The 20,409-nt window shown below is 53.2% G+C and overlaps 1 protein-coding gene across 1 annotated transcript in view; it reads left to right on the plus strand.

The window, feature by feature from the left end:
• Positions 1-462: 462 nt before the first annotated feature.
• Positions 463-20,409, plus strand: part of SLC38A10 (solute carrier family 38 member 10) — a gene marked incomplete at both ends in the record, with an annotated part of 28,820 nt that continues 8,873 nt past the window's right edge. The window contains 11 exons of the mRNA XM_079544261.1: positions 463-561; positions 1,473-1,590; positions 5,004-5,049; positions 6,611-6,704; positions 7,542-7,685; positions 9,311-9,435; positions 11,921-12,023; positions 12,352-12,534; positions 14,419-14,530; positions 14,692-14,798; positions 19,329-19,482. Coding sequence (XP_079400387.1) covers positions 463-561; positions 1,473-1,590; positions 5,004-5,049; positions 6,611-6,704; positions 7,542-7,685; positions 9,311-9,435; positions 11,921-12,023; positions 12,352-12,534; positions 14,419-14,530; positions 14,692-14,798; positions 19,329-19,482 — 1,285 coding nt within the window. The remainder of the gene's footprint in view (positions 562-1,472; positions 1,591-5,003; positions 5,050-6,610; positions 6,705-7,541; positions 7,686-9,310; positions 9,436-11,920; positions 12,024-12,351; positions 12,535-14,418; positions 14,531-14,691; positions 14,799-19,328; positions 19,483-20,409) is intronic.

A 20,409-nucleotide genomic window follows, 5' to 3' on the forward strand; every position in this document is an offset into this window, starting at 1 on the left:
GTGTACACGCATGTACTTAAACGCTCATGCATATGCATGCATTCGTTGCTTCTATGTGCCTTTGTATGCGTGTGTATGTGCATCGATATACATGTGCGTGCATGACTATAAACGCATTTTCCTGACTCTTGGATGCTGGGCCCGAAGAGCTCATCCCGTTTCCGCCTCTGCCAGCAGCCCTAAAACAAAACTTCCCCGCCCTCTCCCTCCCCTCAGTCCTCCCGGAGCAGTGTGCGCGGTCCTCCAAGACGGTAAGAGCGCCGCCGCAGGCCGCTCCATCCCTCCCGTCTCGCTGCCCGCCGCCCCACTTCCCGGAAGCGCCAGCGGAGCAACGGAAGGCGGAAGTGCCGCTGTGGCCGGTGCCGGTGCCGCCATGGCGGGTGGCTGAAGGGACCCGCGGGGCGGGGCGGGGTGGAGGGGCGGCTCCGGGCCGGGCCCTGCGGGGCGGCCCCGCCGCGGGCAATGGCGGCGGCCGCGGGCTCCAACTGGGGCCTGATCATGAACGTGGTGAACAGCATCGTGGGCGTCAGCGTGCTCACAGTGCCCTTCTGCTTCCGCCAGGTGAGCCGTGCCGCGCCGTGCCTGGCTCACGGCCATCCTCGGTAGGGCGGGGGCAGCCCGGGGGCAGCCGCTGGGGGGTCCCGGAGCCACGGGAAGGGGCCGGGAGCGGCGGGCTGGCGGTGTGAGGGCAGGAGCTGGCTGCGTCCAGAGCCTTATTCTGTGCCACGGGGCCCCCAGCTCTGTGCTGTGCAGCCTTCCCGCAGTCGTTCTCACCGTTACTAGAGCTGGAGAGAAGCGCTGAGCACCGTGCCCGTGTGTGGGTCCTGCGGGTGCCGAGCCACCTGCCTTGGCCTTGCGGCTGTACCTGGTTCAGCCCCAGCACAACGAGTGTCTGGTGTTAGGGGCTGCTGCTGCTGCTGCTGCTGTTTTTGCTCCTTTAAAGTCACCTGCTTGAAAAGCAGCCTGCATGTGACATCTACCTCTGCACACCTGTCCTGCAGTGCAGGGCGGCTCGGTAATGTCTGTGTGCTGTTAGGTAGTGCTTATTTAATAAGTGTGTGGGTAAGGGTTTGGATCTCGTGCTTAGGTGTGGCTCTGTTGTTTACATGAACGTAATGAGGGCTGCAGAGCCCTGGGGATGCACTGGTCTCATGGCGTGAGTCATAGAATCATTCAGGTTGGTAGAGATCTCTGAGATCATCAAATCCAACTGTGCTTCACAAATGCCTCCAGTTCACCCCTCCGTGCTAGCACAGCTGTGTGGTCCTCAGGCTGCAGGAAGAGTTAAATTGAGCTCATACATCACGTTTGTCCTGGCTGCAGGGGAGCCGGAGAACTCCCTGAACAGGTGAAAACGTGGCTGAAGATGCACGGGGGAGGCTGGAGGCAGCAAGGCGTGGGAGTGAGACTGCCCAAAGTGCCTGACTTTCCATCTTGCGCTTGTCTTCTTTCCCTCCCCTCTTCCTTTGCAGTGTGGCATTGTCCTGGGAGCTCTGCTCTTGATTTTCTGTTCTTGGATGACTCATCAATCCTGCATGTTCCTGGTGAAATCGGCCAATCTCAGCAAGCGCAGGACCTACCCCGGCCTGGGTGAGAATTTCCAGCTCCAGGGCTTGCTTTTTTTAACTGTGGTTTTACTTTGACCTCTTAATTTACAACTTTTTCACTGATATTGTTGGAAAACCAAATGATTTCTTGATGTAGTTTTCAATTTGTGTTTTGTTCTTCTGTCAGGCTCTTCCCCCGTGCCATGTCCCCGGGGGGATACGAGGGCTTAATTCTGTTCTTGACAGGGAAGTTAATAGGCACAGAATTGTTTTGACTCTGCAGGGCAGGGGAGGAGATGCAGTGCTGACTGATCAAAACCCAAGTTTTCGGGAGCTGGCCTGGTGGGTGTCTGGTGTAAATTATTGGTCTCAGCATGAAAGCCACGAGCTTCCCCACCCAGCATGCTGCCGAGGACATTGGGTTCTGCCAGCAGAGCCTGGCATGGAGCTCGGGCTGCCTGGGTCTGAGCCGTGTGTGCATTTATGGCAGAGCAGGGGGAACAGAGAGGAAACAGCATTGAAAGTTCCAAGTGGCCAAGAAAATAAAAACATCTGCAAGATTCATGTGTGAGGTTTTGGCAGCGTCTGCCAGCCTCTGCGCGGTGCCAGTGCTGGCCTCTGCTGTGACCTCTCTGCTCTTCTGACTGAGTTGGGGAGCAGGAGGAGGTGGTCGGGTTCCCGTGCTCTCAGCTGGCATGTGAAACAACGTGGTTGTTTGCTTGGTTTCTCTTGTTTGGGTAAGTGGAGAGTTGGCTGGCATCGCTTTTGGTAAAAGAGTGAAAGAGCTGCATGGCTCGCTTGGTCACTGCATTGTTGACAGATGGATTTCCACCATGCTCAGGATACCCGAGGTCCTGTTACCACGCTTTGCATCTTTATCCTTTGCTACAAGCTTAAAAAAAAAAAAAAAATAATAATAATAATTAAAAGATTGTTGTGGTTTTAGCAGCCATGCCCCTGCCCTGGAAGCAAGGCTGGATTAGTGCAGAGCCCTCAGGTGGTGCCGCCTTGGCCCAGCCCCTCGTCTCCCAGCTGCCTGCGCTGCTGCTCCCTGCTCTGACAAGGAGCCTTTGTTGCTGCTTCCCTCTCACCCGAGTACAGAGAGTCCCCTCCACCTTGGAGCATCTCCCAGGAAGAAGGGGTCCTCCGTGCTTCCCGCAGCCAAGGGGCTCGAATACACAGAGGCCAGTAATGCTTCCCAGCTTCCTGGCACCCCCTGGCAGGCGGGCACTGGCACAAAGAAGTGCCTCTGCTCCCTGCCCGCGCTCTGGGAGAGGTGCCACCTCGAGCAACCAGGAGGGGAAGACGCTGGGAGGAAAGGCAACGCTCCTATAATGCATCCTAATGCATCAAGGTTGAGCAGCTCCACACAGACAGCCTTTGTCACCGTGTGCTTGGGCCCCGGTACATCTGTGAGAGATCCTGGCAGTCCCCGCAGCTGATTCTATGGGAGGCTTTGGCAGGGTTTAAAGATGGAAGAAAGTTTTGCAGTGTAACTTCAGGCAGCCGGCCCCTTCCGGAGGAGCACAGAGCTTCCAGCTATAGAAGAGCCAGGCTCATCACAGGCTGAGATCCGGCTCAGATGTTGTCTCCCTGCATCGCTGCCTGTGTGAAGGGCTTGGCTGTTTGAAATCCTGTGCACTGCTCTGCGTGGAAGGGAAGCAGCTTGGAAGATGTGGGGCAAGAAGGGAGGCAGTTCCCAGGGAAACTGCAACCAGAAATGGGGTAATGCCTCCTCTTGCAGCTGCCAAAGGGGGTGTGCAGGGCCCAGCAGCCTGGGTCAGCTCTCTGCAGCCACAAGTGCTGGGACGTGACCTGCTCGTGGCAGCCACACTTGGCTTGAAAGGGCTTCTGTAGTTCTGAGCAGGTTCAGCTCTGGCCAGCTTTGTTAGGCACCTAGAGATCCCATTCTGGAGACGTTTTGCTGTACAATGTATTTTAGAGCCGCCGTCTCCTTCCTCCTCCGGAAGATAAAGGATCCAATTTTTCCCATGTCCCCAAATGGGGACATCTGACATAACGTTTGAAGGCTTGCTTTCATTAGAGCATAATTTCAGAACAGCCAAGGAAACAGACTGGCTCTCAGCACCTCAAGCTTCAAAATCAGCAGCAGCTGCGATGTTATCCGGAGTTGCGCTTCTGTGTGCTGGGAAAAGGAGCTGCTGGGATCAGTGCCGTAGCAGCAGAGGTTCTGGAGGTCGGTGCTCTGGGCTCCAGGAGGATTCCCAGTCCTCTCAAAGCCTCTTCTCTCACACCTCTCCTTCCAGAGTGGGTGAGAGCTGGAGGCCTGGAGCTGCACTGCGCTGTGCTGCTGCCGCTCCTGCGCCCGGCTGCGCTCCGCTTCCGCCCCGTCTGTCGTCGAGCCCTGGGCTATTTTCAGCACTGCCCCACATAACAAAGCCAGTTTATTTTTCTGCTGTGGGTCTCCTGCTGTGCCTTTTTTTTTGCCCCCCTTCCTCCTTCATTCTGTGGGAGAACATGTTGTTTCCTTAATTTTTAACTCAAGCCGAGCCCAAAGAAAATCATCGTTTGTAAGTTAATATTTAAAAATAACAGGAGGAGCTTCCAGAAGTGAGGAAAGTTGGTTTTTTCTGGTGGGCTCCGGGGCTCTGTGCGGTGCCTCAGGAGCAGACAAAGGCAGCCCAGGGGGCGGTGGGTGGGTGTTGGAGCTCTGCAGGATGCTGACAAGCGGGCACTGTGGTCTGGTTTTGGAACTCGAGGTCTCAATTCACATTCTACCCAGTGAGATGGAGCTAAAAATACGCCCGGTTTTCTTGGCTTTTTCTTTTTAAGAAAAAAAAACCCGATGATTTAAAGACTACTGATGGCTTTCTGCTACGAGCTACAACCCAAGGATGGGAGGGAGAAGAAGCCTCTTGGCAGCAGCCCTTTGGTGTGGGCTGTGAGTGCTGGGTATTCTGGGGATGGGATTGAGCGTTCTGGGCACCGGCTCAGCTCTCCCATCCAGCAACGTCAGGCGGTTCAGTTCGAGTGGGAAGATAAAAATAAAAATGCGACTGTGATTGAAATTTTGCACTGCAGTAACTTTTTGCCACACAGCATCTCATACATGCATATTTTCTCTTCCGCGCTGACTTTCTTTTAATGGTTGCCATGTGTGACTGCTACTTCACACTGCCTTTTTTTTAACATGAAAAAGGGGGGGAGGAAAAAAAAAAAAGGAGGAAAAATAACCTGCTTTCTGTCTTTCCTTCATCTCTTTTTTTTTTTCTCCTGTCTTATGTGGTTTTCAATTTGTGGAGGGCACATCTGAAAAAGAAAATGGGACGGTGGGAAGGGAAAGCAGCTGCCAAATGCAGTGCTGGTGGCTTCCTGCTCAAGTGCCCTTTGTCACTAGCATTGATTAATTTCTAACTGATGTGTGCACCGTTCTGGACCTTTCTTTAATTAACTGCTTTTTTTTTTTTTTTCTTCTTTTTCCCTCTCTTATGCCAGCATTTCACGCCTATGGAAAAGCAGGGAAAATGTTGGTGGAAACAAGGTAATCTATTGCTTTAAAGCTGGAATAGTTTGTCTCTCTTTAATGAAGACAATGCTCTGTGGCATTGCTGTGCTCATTTATTACTCCCCTGCCCTCCCTGGTCCCAAAAGCTTTCCCTGCCACCTACAGAACTTGAGCAAGAAAGGAGAGCAAGATGCCCGTGTGCTTCATCTTCTATGCAGGCAGGAGCTCTGGGGCATGGGATGCAGGAGCTGGAGAACAAACTCATCTCCTGCTCTGCTGTGAACTCACGGGCATGTTGCTGGTGGCTGGTTTCCAGGGTGGGATCCCTGCCAGGGTTGCTGGGAGTTCACAGGAGAGCAGCCCATGCCATGGATGTGCCCTGGAGCTGCCCTGTGCCGCCTGCTCCCAGCTGCTGGGGAACGCCTGGTGGCAGGGCCCTGTCCCTGGGGCAGCACAAGAGCTCTCCAGCCCGGTAGCTGCTGGGCTGCTGCGCCTCGTGTGACCCCAACCCCAGCAGCAAATCCCTGGCAGGTCGCGTTCAGAAGCCCTGATGGGCAGTGGGATGGTGTCACCGTGCTGTTTTTTCTGGAGGAGGTTCTCTGTTGGAGGCATCTTGAGCTCTGGCCGGGCAGTGGTGCCGGCTCATTTTCTGTTCCCATCTGCAGATTGCTACAGAACGCTAAAAATACACCAAATATTTCTCAAAAGTGACTTGTCCATGCAAGCAGTCGCTGTAATTGCTACAGGGATGCTATAATTGGAAACGGGAGGGAAAGTGGTCCGTGCAATCGTGAATGGGAGGAGAAGCAGTTCGTACTACAATCTTTTCATTAAAGTGTGGTCCATTTTGTGGAAGGAAGTTTGAGAGCTGAGCTATTACCAAGGCTTTCATGGTAGGGCCCTGCTGCAGGGGGTGCGGCTGGGAGGACCTCTTGCTGGTTCTGTTAAATGTTTTTCCAAGAAATAAAGGAGTTCTTGCCATCCCTAAGGTCTGTTTCTTCTGTGGCTCCAAACAGCAGTTAAACTGATGCACGTGTTAGCAGAGCCACGTCTCTGGCTGAGATGCTGCTTGTGGGGGAGAGGTGGATAGAGTTTCCTTGAGTTTAGGTTGCTGGGGCTGAATGTAGAGCTGATGGCCTTAGCCAAGCTGCTAAGAGCCATGTTAAGAGCTCTGGCTCCAGCAGGGCTCGTTCTGATGCACAGCCCCACTGTATCCCTGTAGATGGAGGACTGACTTTATTTCTTGCCAACCATTTCCAGCGTGAGATTGGTAAAATCTGGGCCTCGTCTCCTTGGTGTCGTGCTGGAAAGTTGTCTGCAGTTAGGGGTGGATGTACTCTGAAGCCAGGCGTGCTGAGCCTGCTTCACCTCTGCAGATGAGCGAGCAACTGCCTGCGTGGATTTTATCTTAAGTCCCTTTAAATGTACTCTTTGTATCCTCTGGAAGCCTCTTGGTCAACGGGAGAGTGCAGGAGGATTGTGAGCAATCTGCAGCTGTTGTGGCTGGGCGCAGCGTCTGTGCTAAACCTGTGCTGCGGCTGCCTTCCAGGCTTCCTGCTTCAGCCTCCTAATCTCTCCGTACTTTGTTGTTTTGCAGCATGATTGGGCTGATGCTGGGAACTTGCATTGCTTTCTATGTTGTCATTGGTGACTTGGGGTCCAACTTCTTTGCCCGGCTGCTTGGATTTCAGGTAAATCAATCCTCGCTGCATTGCAGCTGCTGTGCAGGCAGTGCTCCCAGTTCCCTTAAATGGAGCAGCGTGTGCTCAGAGGGCCACGAGCTGCTGTGGGGGCACCTCCAGGGAAGCTTTAGTGGCTCAGAAGTGGAGGAAACAATCAGATGTGCAAAACCTCCCTTAAGGCACTGCCAGCAAAACATCCCTTTAATACTGGTCGCTATTAATTCTGGAGCAGATTAACGAAGGAGATCCGATGTTTCTGCCCTAATGCCTCCCCCTGCCAGGTGGTGACAGACAGTTCCTCTGTCTGAGCCGGTACCCCTCGCACCCCTGTGCTCCTGGCGGGGCTGTTATCTGCTCCTCCTGATGCTGCTAAGCTCTGATTAAGGGACTGTGAAGTTAAAAAGATGCGTTGTGGCTGCAGCCAAATTAGGTATTAAATATTTCCAAGCATTCCAGAGTGTTCTGCTATAATAAATACCAATGTGAGTTTTTTGATTAATTTTCTGGATCAGAATTTTCAAGACTTCAATCTCCCGTTCCCCAAGTAAGTTCAGTTTTTATTTAATTGCATGGAAAATACTCAAATCGCTTGTGCTGGATTAGTGTTTAAAGCCCCCTCCCCTCTCTGCCCCCAGCCCAATACTTCCACTTCAGGGTGGGCCGGTCACTTACTGTGCAGAGCAACAGTGGCACCCAGTGACTGTCTGAGCTAATCACAGACCCAGCTCTAGAAACGGCAAGCTTTCAGCATTGAGTCTTTAAATACCTATAGAATTGCATCAGGGAGTTGCTTTACTAACGTGGTGAGGCATTCAGAGCGTGCTCTGTGTGCTGCTCCCTCTCCAGGTGTCTGGCAGCTTCCGCATCGTGCTGCTCTTCGCCGTCTCCTTGTGCATTGTGCTTCCCCTGAGCCTCCAGAGGAACATGATGGCCTCCATACAGTCATTCAGCGCCATGGCTCTCATCTTCTACACCGTTTTCATGTTCGTGGTGAGTACTGATGATGGGAGGTTTCCCGCTTGGCTCACACAGGTGCTCACGGGGCGCCCCGTGGGGGCAGCCTGCAGGCGCAGGGCTCGAGCGTAACGTGTCCTTCCTGATAAATAGCACTGATAGGGCCTGGCACGGGGGCTGAGCTGCTGCCCGTGTGCTGGGCTTGTGGGGAAGGAGCACAGAGCAGGAGCTGATGGCAGATCTGCGTGTCACTGCAAAGCAAAGGATTGTGGTGGCGAGCAGATTGAATTGTGGTTTATTCTGCTCATCGATGTCATATAATTTAGAGCTCCGATGTAGAAATCAGGGGATAGAAGACGTGGGGAGAAAGTGCCTGGAAACACGAGGGCTTTTATCATGCGTTGGTGCTTTGCCTTGAAACCTCAGTGTTTGTAATGTGCAGAGGGAAGGCTCTTCTTGTTGAGAGCACAGGCTTTGCGTGCTTTCTTTGCAGCCAGTGGTGAATGTCTCTCAGGCAACAAGTGTGATTGCATTTCTGCTTCTTGTGCTCTGGAAACTTCATAAGGTCTCAGCTCTGACACATGGAGTGTATTTCTTCAGAGATTTTTCTAGAAGCATTTTCCTTTACTGAGATAAATGGATTATTGACCATTTAGATCAAGTAGGGTGAGCTGAGGGTTGTCCAAAGCTCGTTCTGTTTGGCTTGGCCAAGCTTCATCATATAGCACCATGTACTGAGAGGTGGAGACTGATGCTCAGGCTGCTTGATCATGGAGCCCCAGCCCTGTCTCCACCAAGCTTCAGGCCTGGAAGAGCTGAAGCAAAAGAAAGAAAAGGGAGGAGTGGAAATTCCACGTATTTAACTTTTTTTTTTTTAGTAGATTGGGCTGCGTTACAGTTCTGAGCTGTAATGAAGCTGGAAACTGTAAATGAGTGTTTCACAAAACTAGTGTGTTCCAGAAGCTGTGCCTTTAAGAAAACCACAACATTTCATGAGAGTTGGCTGCACTAAAAGTAATCTCTGGGGATTAGAAAACCCCTATTCAGGGGATATTATAAACAGGCATTCAGACGTATTTACCTTCTGTTTCCTGTGCAACCCAATGTCTGCCAGCTTCCTTGTCGGTGGCAAAAGAGCCCCTGTGCCTGAGCTGGGTGCCTTGCTCCCCTTGTTTTCCTGAAGTTTCTCCCTGTCCCCACTGAGCTGGCGGTGCTGAGTGCTCCTGGAGCAGCACTGTGCTGGTGGGGTCCTTTTTAAGGAGCTTTTGTGTGTCTCTGTTGAAGAGGATTCTCCGAGGCAAACGTTGGCTTCCTGTTTTAGAAAAGAAAAGTGCAAAAGAAATGTCTGGGAACAATAAGTGTCGTGGTGAAACGTGTCGGTGGAAATGGTTCCACCCTGCTGTGCGCTGCTGATGGCATCAAACCGGGGGGGGGGGGGGGGGACTGCCACAAAATAGACCCAGGGCCCACGGTGGCAAGGGGCCCGGTGAGGATGCTTGGAGCACTATCAGAGTATGTGGGGTGGGGTAAGGGAGCGGGGGGTTGAGAGCAGGCCGTGGTACAGCAGGCACTGCTCTCACCGAGCTGCCGCACGCTGCCTTGCGTCCCGCTGCTGGCGTTCCTGCTGGATCTTACCCCCTTTTTCCTTCTCTTGGCTGCAGATCGTGCTGTCGTCCTTCAAGCACGGCCTCTTCAGCGGGCAGTGGCTGCAGCAAGTTAGTTACACACGCTGGGAGGGCATTTTTCGCTGCATCCCCATCTTTGGCATGTCTTTTGCCTGTCAGTCGTAAGTACCCACCTTCCCACCCCTGGCTGTTGTGGTGTGCGGTGCCTTTTTGTGAGGGAGGAGGGTCGTAAGGATCCGCATGGGATACGCACCATCTGCTTTCCTATTTTATTTTAATGCAAGTATTTTACAGCCTGCGGAAGTACAGCATCTCTCTCAGTTGTGACCCTTCTTGTTACCTAGGGAGGGAGCTGTGTTTCACTTGGGAGTTATTCTATTTAGGCAACGTGACATCTTTTGGGCCAAACAGCTCCTCAGTGTAATGCACGTTGCTTCGGGACAGCTGCATAAGCAATGGATTTCCCCTGTTTCTTGTAGAGAATGAATCAGTACCAGGGAGGGCCGTGGGGCTGTGTGCTCCCAAGGGCTCCTGCAGGGCAATGCATGCCCTCTGCTTCCCCGAATCGCTTTGCAAATACACAGAAGAGGACCACAGAGTCACTGACTTTGGGTAGCTGTTTGCATGTTTCCAGTTACCTGCTTTTCACAAGGCTTTCCTTTGGCATGCAGGAGGGCAGGATGACAACACGTTTCTAGCTGCATTACCTTCTGCACCAAAATGGCAAGTGAGCAATACGTGCCCAGCCAGAATAGTAACAGGCTTGAAATAGAAACGTATATCCAAATGTGGACACGGAAAAGACCATCCTCATTTGGAAGGCTGGCAGAGCTGGGCTTTCCCCCCTGTAGTTCTAGCAAACGGGTAGCATGCCAACAGCAAATGAATGTGACAGATAAAATTTGCTCAGACTGCTGTGTTTACACCCACACACACCATCCAAATCATCTTTTTCCACTTATGGGCTCTCTTGGCAGCTCGGTCCCCACCCGAGCACGTTCCAGCCTTGCTGGTAATGTCTCCATTACAACTGGCGAGGGGAGCTGTATTCTTGTACAGCTTTACCTAGTTTGTATTTTGGAGTTTTTGTAGTTTCTTTTGTTTTATGTGGTAGTGCCCACACAGCACCCAGCACAGTGCTGCGGGGAGCTGGAAACGCAGGGAAATCATTTGGTCTGGAGCAGTGTGCACGTACCTAAATATAGACTCCATCACTGCACTTACGTGGCAAGCTAAACCAAAAGCAGTGTGTTTTTTCCAAGGGTTGGGGCAATGTGCTGCCCCAGCTCAGGCAGTCCTTATAAGAGTGTTCTTCTCAGCTGGATAGGTTTGATTTTGCTGAACCTCTGTATCACCTTATAAAAAATACGTAATTGTGACTCGAAGCAAAGCTCCTTCAGCATGTAAATGCAGCATGCGTGCAGTAAGGAAAAATAAAGGCACTATAATTGTACCTTGAAAAGCTGACCTTAATTTACTTGGAAGTCTGAACCCGTTGGCTCTTTAGAAGCTGGCCTGTTGCTGCAGAGCTCACAAAGTGGGTCACTGCTCCACAGGTGTGCGACATGGAAATGTGCTTCGGGGCTGAGGATGGAACAGGAGGACGCAGGGCTGCCTGGGCTGCAGCTCCCTTGTGACACCGAGCCCTGGGGGGGGTCAGGAGGAGCTGTGCAGGAGGAAACCCCTGATTTCTGCCGGTGGTTGTTCTGCTGAAAGTGGGGACGGGACAAATGGGTGCTCACTGCCCCTGTGAGCATCGGTCCCTGCAGGCAGCTGGCGCTGTGTGAGGCAGTCCTGCAGCACAGGGCCGTGCTTGGCTCCTCGTGCGGATGCTCAGCTCACTTCGTGCGGAGCCCCTTGAAGTTCAGGGATTAAGGGTTAAGGATTTTGCTCCTCTGCCTGACACACTTTCTGTTTGTGGCTTTTTGCCCACTGGAGCTGGGGATGCCCCCTTCCATCTCACAGGGTGCTCCCCCTCCTCTCGATTACTTCAGTAACATGAGGCCCGGATGCAGCCACTTGAATTCAAATAACCAGACATTAATGAGTTGCTAAAATATGCATCTGATGTCAAAAAGTGCATTCCACGAGCTTTCCAAATCTCTAAGTACCCCAAATCCCATGCAGTCAGCACTCCCAGCTTCCTATAAACTGAGCTCCAACAGCAGCACCGAAACATGACAGGCACTGCATTTAGTTCTGTTTGTTTAACTTTTCGTTTAGACAGTGTGATGCTCTAACCTTCTTCCTGCTTTTACTCTGTAAACACTGCGTTACTTTAATTATCAGTGCCGAGGGCTCCAAGAACAATAATCTCCGTGCGCTGCCTGGCCTGGTGCCACTGGTGCTCAGTGGAGCAAACGGCCATTAATTTTGCAACACTTTTGAACCAAAATGTTTACATCACACGTTCAGCTCCACGTGGTGGGGTGGGGAGAGCAGGAATATTTTTGCAACACTTAGAGTTATGAGTGTTCTGCAATCTCTTGGCATTAGCAGTATAAATTGTGGAATAGAGGCGAGTGTTTATGCTCCATAGGGGGAAGGTGTCAGGGAGGCTTCGCTGCTGGGCTGAGGCACTCGAGTTTGTGGGTTTTTTTCCCTCTTTCTAGAAACTTTCCTCAAATAATTTACCCTTTTCAACAGTCAGGTCTTGCCTACCTATGATAGCTTGGATGAGCCGTCCGTTAAAATCATGAGCTCCATCTTTGCTTCTTCCCTAAACGTGGTCACCACCTTTTACATTACGGTAAGAAACTTCCCCTTCTCTTTCCTTGCCAGAAGTCACGCTCTGGAGGGGCAATGGGGGCGATGATTTGTTTCCAGATGGGGCTGGGTTCTCCTTATCTGTATTTATTCTCAAAGACACTCTGCTGAAAGCAAAACGAAATGGGGAATGATGCCTCGGCTCTGGGGGGTGTTGCAGCCAGGGCTCCCAGAAGGTTCCCTATGGAGGTGGCCCCACACTCCCTCCTTGGCTCATCCTCACCCGTGGGCACTCATTGCCCCCCACCCTTTTGCTGTGCACGTGCTTTGGAGTCCGACCCCCCCTGCTCACCTCCCCTCCCGCCGGACAGGTGGGCTTCTTTGGCTACGTGAGCTACACCGAAGCCATTGCTGGGAATGTCCTCATGAACTTCCCTTCCAACCTTGTGACCGAGATGATCCGAGTGGGATTCATGATGTCGGTAGCTGTGGGCTTCCCGATGATGATTCTCCCATGCAGGCAGGCGCTGAACACCCTTCTCTTTGAGCAGCAGGTAAGACCCTCTCGTGTGGCCAGGAGCTGCCTTGGTGTGCACTTTGGAAACGTGCTTGTTGAAGGGCTCCTGTGACTGTTTGGCTTCTGCTGTTGGCTGCTGACCTGGGCTGCAGTTGTGCCTCGGTTCTGTGGGACTGCATGACGGTGGCACGTTTCTGACTCGTGGGTGGGTGCTGCTGCCTGGAGGGACAAATGCTCAGCTCCCACTGCAGGTTAAGTGCCTGCCGTGCACAGCAGGAGGCTGATGGCAGCCTGTACATTCTGCTCTACTGAGCGGTTAATCCATGGGGCTTTGAGTTTCCTGTCCTCTCTGCGGTGGAATCCCGTGGGCAGCAGTGCCAGGGCTGTGAGCCGGGGCCCTGCCCTGCTCTGCTGCCCCCCAGCTCACGTGGCTGCTGCTTCCCTGCTCGGCTCTCGCATGGAAGTGCTGCACAGTTCAGAGCTGAGGTGGTTTTCTCCCTCAAAAAGAAGGAGAAATGTGCTTTTGGAAACAGAGGAGCCTCCTTATTTCCTGCTGCTCCAGCTGGCATTCTTTTGCTGGCCAACTCAATCTCGCTTTGCATTTAGCTCAAGCTTCTGTTCCTGGCCTCAGAGCCTAGCCTCATTTCTTCTGTGTGCCTGTGCTCATTCCTGCTCTTATACTGTAACTCCCATCTTCCCACCTTGTCAGCAGCCCCCTGAGCACAGCCTTCTCCTTTCGGGGTTCAGATCTCCCCTTCTCAGTGTCTCCCCGGCCGCGTGGTGCCGACACAGCGTGGAGCTGCAGTGCAGCACAGCCCTCTCCCACACGTTCACCTTTCCCAGGGTCAGATCTTCAGACAGCCGCTGTGACTATAGTTGGTCTGTCTGATTTAGACTGTGAGTCCCTTGTGGCAGTAGCGTGTTCTCCTCTGTGTATTGTACGGCACTAAGCATGCCGATGGTATTCAGTAAATAACAGTAAGAGATTGTGGGAACGTTCTGAGGCCTTTGTGTATCTGCATAAATAGAAACCTCTTAGGGCAGGAAATAAAACTCGAGCAATTTATAGCTCTAAATCCTGCCACTTCTGCCTGTGAGAAGCCCCCGGCTCTTTTCTCACGTTGGGAGAATCTGGGGAAGGCTGTTGGAGCGAGGCAGCGGACGTGGAGGGCTGGAAGTGCTGGGGAAGCCTCACTTCTCCCCTGGGCTCCAAATGTGTCACTTTGCTTTTGTGTCCCATCTTTGTGCCCAGGAGCGTGGGGACCCGCTGGCTTTCAGCGGCACGTGGGTCCGTGGCATCCTGTGCTTTCCACACCTCCTGCTTGGGGAACGTGGGCTGGGACGGGAAATGGAGGGCATCTGGAAACCCTCCAGCATCAGCAGCTCCCCCGCAGCTCTGCTCATCCTCTGCAGCCCAGCTGGGGTGTCTTCCGTCACGTCGGAGGAGCCGGCCCACACACTGCAACGCGGTGGGAACAGCCCTGCTCCCGGAGGTGCTGGGGATGCCTCAGTGCAGCAAAACCAGAGCTCTTCCCAGTGCCTGCTCTCCCTCCTGCCTTCTCAGCTGCGCCTGTTTCTCATGCCCTCGGCCTTGGGGCCACTTGCGGCAGCATCACTGGCAGAAGGACTCGGATACAGCTGTGCAGTTCACATTTGGGGCAGGATGAAAACAGCAGCTTTGGCTGCGTGCCTCCTGTCAGTCTTGTTTTGAAGGTTCAGATGCAGTCGCGTATTAAAACTATCCAACTACATCTAGCTGCCCCCTGCCCCATCACTGCAGAGATCACAGTGCTGAGGTGTTGAAACTGCCCCTGTTCGGTCTGCCTGGCTCCTTTTACCCCACTGGCAGAGCCCGAGGGGTGTTTGCCTCAGAGCTGTGCAGGTGTGCAACAGGGGCTCAGTTCATTCTTTTCTCTTCCAGCAAAAAGATGGCACCTTTGCTGCTGGGGGTTACATGCCCCCACTTCGCTTTAAAGCCCTGACGCTGGCTGTCGTGTTTGGAACCATGATAGGAGGCATCATGATCCCTAATGGTGAGTGAGGAATTTGGGGAAAGGGCTGCTCAGTGCTCATTCTTCCTGGCTCTGCTGGGTAGGATGGCCTGGCTCGTACTGCAGGCAGCTGCCAAGGGCTGCTGTGCTCGTGATTCTGGAAGAGAACAGCTCTGCTGACCCCTCTTGTTCTTCTTTGCCAGTGGAAACGGTCCTGGGCCTGACAGGTGCTACGATGGGAAGTCTGATTTGTTTCATCTGCCCAGCTCTTATTTACAAGAAGATCCACAAGAATGCACTTTGTTCACAGGTCAGTGATGCTGCTGCTTGGCATTCCCCTAACCCTCTGCAGAGCCTGGGAACAGCATTCATGTGGCTGCAGGAGGGCAGCTGCTCGGTGCTCCCTGCTGTAGCCGCTCATCGCAGGTGGGGCCGTCCTGCTCGGAGCTCACAGGCTGGCTCAGTGCATGGTTGCCCCATTTTGCACAGAGGCTCTTTATATCCCTCTAAGCTGCGAGCAAAGCTTTCATTTGCTGCGTGAAATGCTGCCTCCAGTCCGCCTTCTGACGGGCTTCAGGTTCTGTATCCACAGACTGGGGAATCCAGGCAGCCTATAAAACCTTACATCTCAGCCTACCTGGGCTGGGTAAAATAAACAGGGCTTCTCAGCGATGTGGTTCTTGCTGCTGACCTACAGCTCTCTGGTCTCAACCAAAATAATAATAAAAGGGAACACACACGTAGAGGTGTTGCTTCAGGAATTGATCTTTAAAAGATTGGGGTCGTTCAGAGGCTATTAAAAGTTGAGCTTTTCCTTTTGCTCCAGTTTGAATTGGCCTCCTCGGGGACTGAAACAAAGTGGCTCTTTGCTGGGCTTGATCTCTCTGGTTCTGCAAGTACTGCGCTTTTATGGGGTCAAAATTAACATGCTTTGTTTTTTTTCTAACAATGGCTGAATCCATGGCCTTTTAGCAGGCCTGTGCTCCAGCATCACCAGTCACGACAGCACTGATCTGGGAATAAGGTTTTCGGCAAACTGCGGAGTCAGCAGAGGGAGAGCAAGAATTTCTGTGGGTCCTACAGAACTAATGGCTTTTTCTGAGTTTAATGACTTGTGGGTTTGCAAACGTATGTGAAGCTTTTAAGCAGGGTGCTTTTTTTTCTTTCCCCACGCTTTCTCTGACACAAGGAAATAGTCCAACTTTCCAGCTTTCCCTCTGAATTCTGACACTTTGGTCCTAACTTCTTTGACTGAAACCCCAAGCAGGAGTCTGAATGCCAGCCTGGATTTTTCAGGGAAACAAAGAGCACTTTCAAGTCTTGCTTTCTGTTCCGGCCGAGCCAGAACGTTTCTCTGCAGTGCCTTGAAACTGCACTCAGGGTGTGCTGAGCTCACTGGCTGCCCAAGGCGACTCTCAGCTGCCTGCAGTTGAACGCTGGGGTGCTCTCAATGCGTGACCTGAAATGCTGCTCACAGGACTGGAGATATTTGTCCTGCAAAAATCCCACAGAGGAATAAGGGCTTATCTGAAGCATCAGCCCCCGGGTTACCCTGGCATTTGAAGGGGCTGCTAGCAAGCTGTCCAGTCTTCTCTTGAATGATCCATGGCCTGTCAAGTTTGCATACTTGCTTTGACCGATGCTCTGAAGCGCTGCAGCAAGGGCACACCTGTCCTCAGGAAAGCCTCCAGCTGCATAGCACTCCGTGCCTCGGCTCTGAGAGCTGAGACCGGGCCCCAACCCTCTCCTTGTCCCTCCAGGCCTTCTGCAGAGACTCATTTATTCATTCCCCGTAGCTCTTTCTTTGGTCTCCTCCTTCATTCCTTCTTCCTTTGATCCAGGCGCTGCACTCCATCAAAATGTGCTCCTGTGAAAAGTGGCAGTCTGGGGGGAGAAGGAGCTGCCCTGGGCAGTGCTGTCCCTCCTCACTTTTCCCTGCCTGAACAACACACGTACATGTTCTGCCTCCCCACCTGCACCCTTCTGAACATGCTTCCAAAGCAGCAGCTCTCACATCCAGCTCTTTGACTTGACGGGTTATCTGAACTCTTGCAGTATTTCTTCCACATGTGTTGGGCCACCTCTGGCTTCCAGTGAGGTCCAGCATGGAGCAGCTGGCAGCTCTGGAGTTGGGTTTTGTAGAGCTGGGAAGGTGATGCCAACTTAGGGTATGATACGGCACTGAAAGCAACCACGAGGGCTGCAGGGCAAGCAGGCAGTCCCAGACATTGGCTTCTGCCACCCAGCTGTGAAGTGTCACAGCCAACGTGCAGGTTAGGCTGCAGCTGGGATCAACGTGGGGACGGCGTGCTGCTGGAGAGAGCAGTGACAGCAAGGCAGGGGAGTGAAAAGCTCGGAGTGAGCCCTGTGGGGCTGTGGGTGAGCTGGGGAGGAGCATCCCCTTCCTTGCAGCACTTTCCTGTGACGGCACAGCTCCGTGTCCCGCTGCCCTGGGGAGGATTGGCAGAACACTGCTGAAGGTCGTGCTCAGGTCTGTAAACACAGCTTTGAACTTCCAGCAGGAAGGTGTTGGTTTCTCAGTGTTGACACAAATGTGTGTCTGAGAGGCCCCTCCCTGGGAGGCCGTGCTGCTGCTGTCCCGCTCTGGGAAGAGGAGCTGCAGGGGTTGTTGCTTGGGTCAGGCAGTGCTCACTGCTGCGTGGTGGGACGTTCCCCTCTCTGCTTTGGGTCAGCGCTGTGCATTGCTGTCATGGTGGAGGAGCCGGGGAGGGACACAGCTCTGCATTCCTTTGCGCTTACAGCGTCCCTCAGTGCACGGTGTCCAAAACAACACTGCTCAGGAGATGTCGTCACTTGAGGCAAACGCGGCTCTTGCTTTGTGCTGCTGGCTCAGGCGTGGTCAGAGGAGATGCTTTGAGCTAATGACACCTCTGTTCAAAGTTCAAGCTTTCTTCTGGGAGGAAGCACAGCCAAGAGAAAGCAAGCAGCAGAGGAAACGGATGCGTAAACTTCCTCTTCCAAGTTCCTGGCCGGGCCCCAGTGCTGCTCTCGGGAGATGGGTGCTTGGTGTGCTTGAGCTGCAGGCAGGAGGAGGCTGAGGCCAGAGGGATGTTCCTCCTACAGAATGTGTGTTCAGGAGCCCTTCGGTGGCTCCCAGGTTCCCCTCTCAGAGGGGTGGAGGAGATTCCCCCTGTGGGAACAGCTGCTGGCTCAGAGCTGCTCTGCACGCTCTGCTTCTTCCCCTTTCTCCACCCCAAATGCGTTGGGTGGTTTCTGCCTCTGCTCTTCCTCGAGACACCACTGAGTCCCTGCAGCCCATGCTGCTGCTCCTGTCTGAAGGTTGTCAACCTCCTGCCAGAGGTTGGCCCCGATGGTCCCTTGAGCACCAACTCCCTCCCTGTTATTTTGTTTGCACACCGTAGGTATCTCTGTGGAATGGAGCCAAATTACAGACCTCCACTCGGGTCTGCAGCATTCTTGGGCTGGGTGAGGACGGAGGTGTGGGGCAGCCTGGCCCCTGGGAAGCTCCCAGATGAACTCTAAATGTTGAACAATCAGAGGGGTTTAAATCCACAACATTCAAGCCCGTGGTTCCCTACTAAGATAAGAAACAACAAAAAGCCTTTTAAAACCAGCAGTGATTTCAGCCGTTTCCTACGGTTTCCCTTTTCTCCCACATGGCTCCCGGTTCCTGTGGCACCAGAATACATCCTCTTTGTGGAAATGCTCTTCCTCTCTGCTGTTGTTTCTGGAGGACGTCGGCACAGCCGTGTTGCTGCCAGGGCTGTGGGTCGTGCAAGGGGGGGGAAGCGGAGGGCAGGGACCTGCCTGCTGCTCCCGGCCTGCAGGATGTCTGCTCTTTGTGCACAGGGCCGGGAGCAGACCTTGCTTCTGTTTCCTTTGCAGCCCCTCTAAGATGTGCCCTCTGCTCCCTGGCTGTGCTGCTGATCCCTTTTCCTTCCGAAGGCGTCTCCTGGGCGCTGACCACACTGACCCCACTTCTGCAGCAATGGGGAGCCCAGCGCCGGCCCCACCTCTCCCTTTGGACTTCACCTTTCTATTGTGGGCTCCCCCTTTCATTTCCCAACTTCTCCCTCCTCTGGTAGCCCGTGGCAGCTCCTGTTGTGTTCACGTTCCCCAGTGGCTGTTTCTGCTTTTTCTCACGCTGAGCTGCATCCTCTTGTTGTGCCCCTTGTTAAGTGTGGTGTGCATGCTGCAGGATGAGGATTCTGGGGAGTAAGGCAGGGATGAGCCCTTTCTGAGTTAGGTAAATTCTTTGTAGAGTCCTTCCCCTCACAGGATCCAGGTTCTGTCTTGCTGTGTTCCTTCTCTTTGATCTCAGCTTTCTGAGTTACTTTTCAGCAGCTTCTTCCTAGCTTCTACCCCATCCGTGGACCATGAGCCACAGGACTGTGCACGGACATCTTGCTTTCATAGAGAAGAATTTTTAAATGGTTCCCAGGTAAACCTGGCCTGTGAACAGGTCAGGCACCTCTGCTCTCAGCCAGAGCTGACTGTGCAGTGTTGCAGTATAGCTGCTCAAAGTGCCAGGCAGCGTTCCTGTGCAGCTGGACTCCTGTCCACCATGTGCATTTTTCTATTCTGATGCCCTGTCCACCTCCTCTTGAACCCTTCTGATACAGAGGCAGTCTTTTACAACAGCTTCCAGCATCTGAAACTGTTGTTTTGTGCCTCTCCATCCAAATACGAACAAACCTCTGCTGAGAGCAACTGTCTCCTTTTTCACCTCTTCCATTTCTCCTCAACTCTCCCTTACTGCTATGGCAGCTTTGAGTTGTTCAGAAACACTGTTTGCGTGCAGAACGCTGTGCAGTGTCATTTGCTTTGCCATGCTAACCAGAGCTGCTGCCCATTGCAGATCATCCTGTGGATTGGCCTGGGAATGCTGATCATCAGCACCTACACCACCTTGTCTGCCACTGAAGACACGCCGGTGAAGACCGAAGTGGTGGGCATGGAGCACCTGGAGGGAGAGGAGGACAGGTTCGACCAGGATGCTGTCAAACTCCCAGGTATGAGGCTGCTTGAGTCGTGCTTCCAGCTCTGCTCCCAGCTCCGCCTGCTGTGAGCACTGGGTGATGCCCAGGCAGCTCCCTGCAGGTTTTGCCCAGGAAAGCTGTGCTTCCTGGAGTGCAGGCTGGGAGCTCCCGTGGTCCCTTTGGGAAGGACGGGCAGGGCGCAGGGCTGGGATCCTTTAGTGGGAGCAGAGCGTGGATGTCCCCACGAGGTGACCAGCGCTGCCCAAGGACAGCCTGGCGCTGGCTGACCGTTGCTGCTCCCAGCATGCTGCCAGCACATCCTGCTCCCTGTAACAAGCCGTTCACTGCGCTCAAGGTATGTAAATTTACGGGCGCTGACTTTTTTTGGTTGTGAGGTTGTAAATTTGGATTCAGATTTAGCTCTGACAAAGCCCTTGATTATGCCTCAGCTCTGTTTACGGGTCCACGTTATTTATTATTTGTTTACCGTGGCCGTTGATGGAATTACAGCCAAACCTCCCTTCCCCAGCTGCAGGCTGGCCTCGCAAGGCCACCACGAGCAGGTGTCTCCTGACCCCGTGCTGCCCCTCCTCTGTGCCTGCGTCCTGTTTCTTTATTTTATTTTTTGCTCCATTCTGCTCAAGCTTTTTGTTCTTTGGGGGCCTTGAAATATCCTCGCCGAGATTGAGAACGGAAGCGAGAGAAGGGCCGTCTCTTCTGGAGCTTATCCTCCCTCCCTGTTGTTGGCTGGGTTCCTGCTGAGCAGCTCTGAGCGTCTCTGACAGCGGTGCTGCCGCGATAACATTCACTCCTGGGTCGCTGCGTCCCTGGCAGCTGAGGGGTTTTCTGCCTCTGCTCTCACAGCTCACCCGAGATGCATGCGCCTTCCCAGGCGCTGTGCTGCCCGTGAACTCTGAGCAAAAGATGCTCTCAATCCCTTAATCGTGCTCACTCAGCAGG

This window comes from Tetrao urogallus, assembly GCF_951394365.1.
Source record: "Tetrao urogallus genome assembly, chromosome: 18".
Classification (NCBI taxonomy): Eukaryota; Metazoa; Chordata; class Aves; order Galliformes; family Phasianidae; genus Tetrao; species Tetrao urogallus.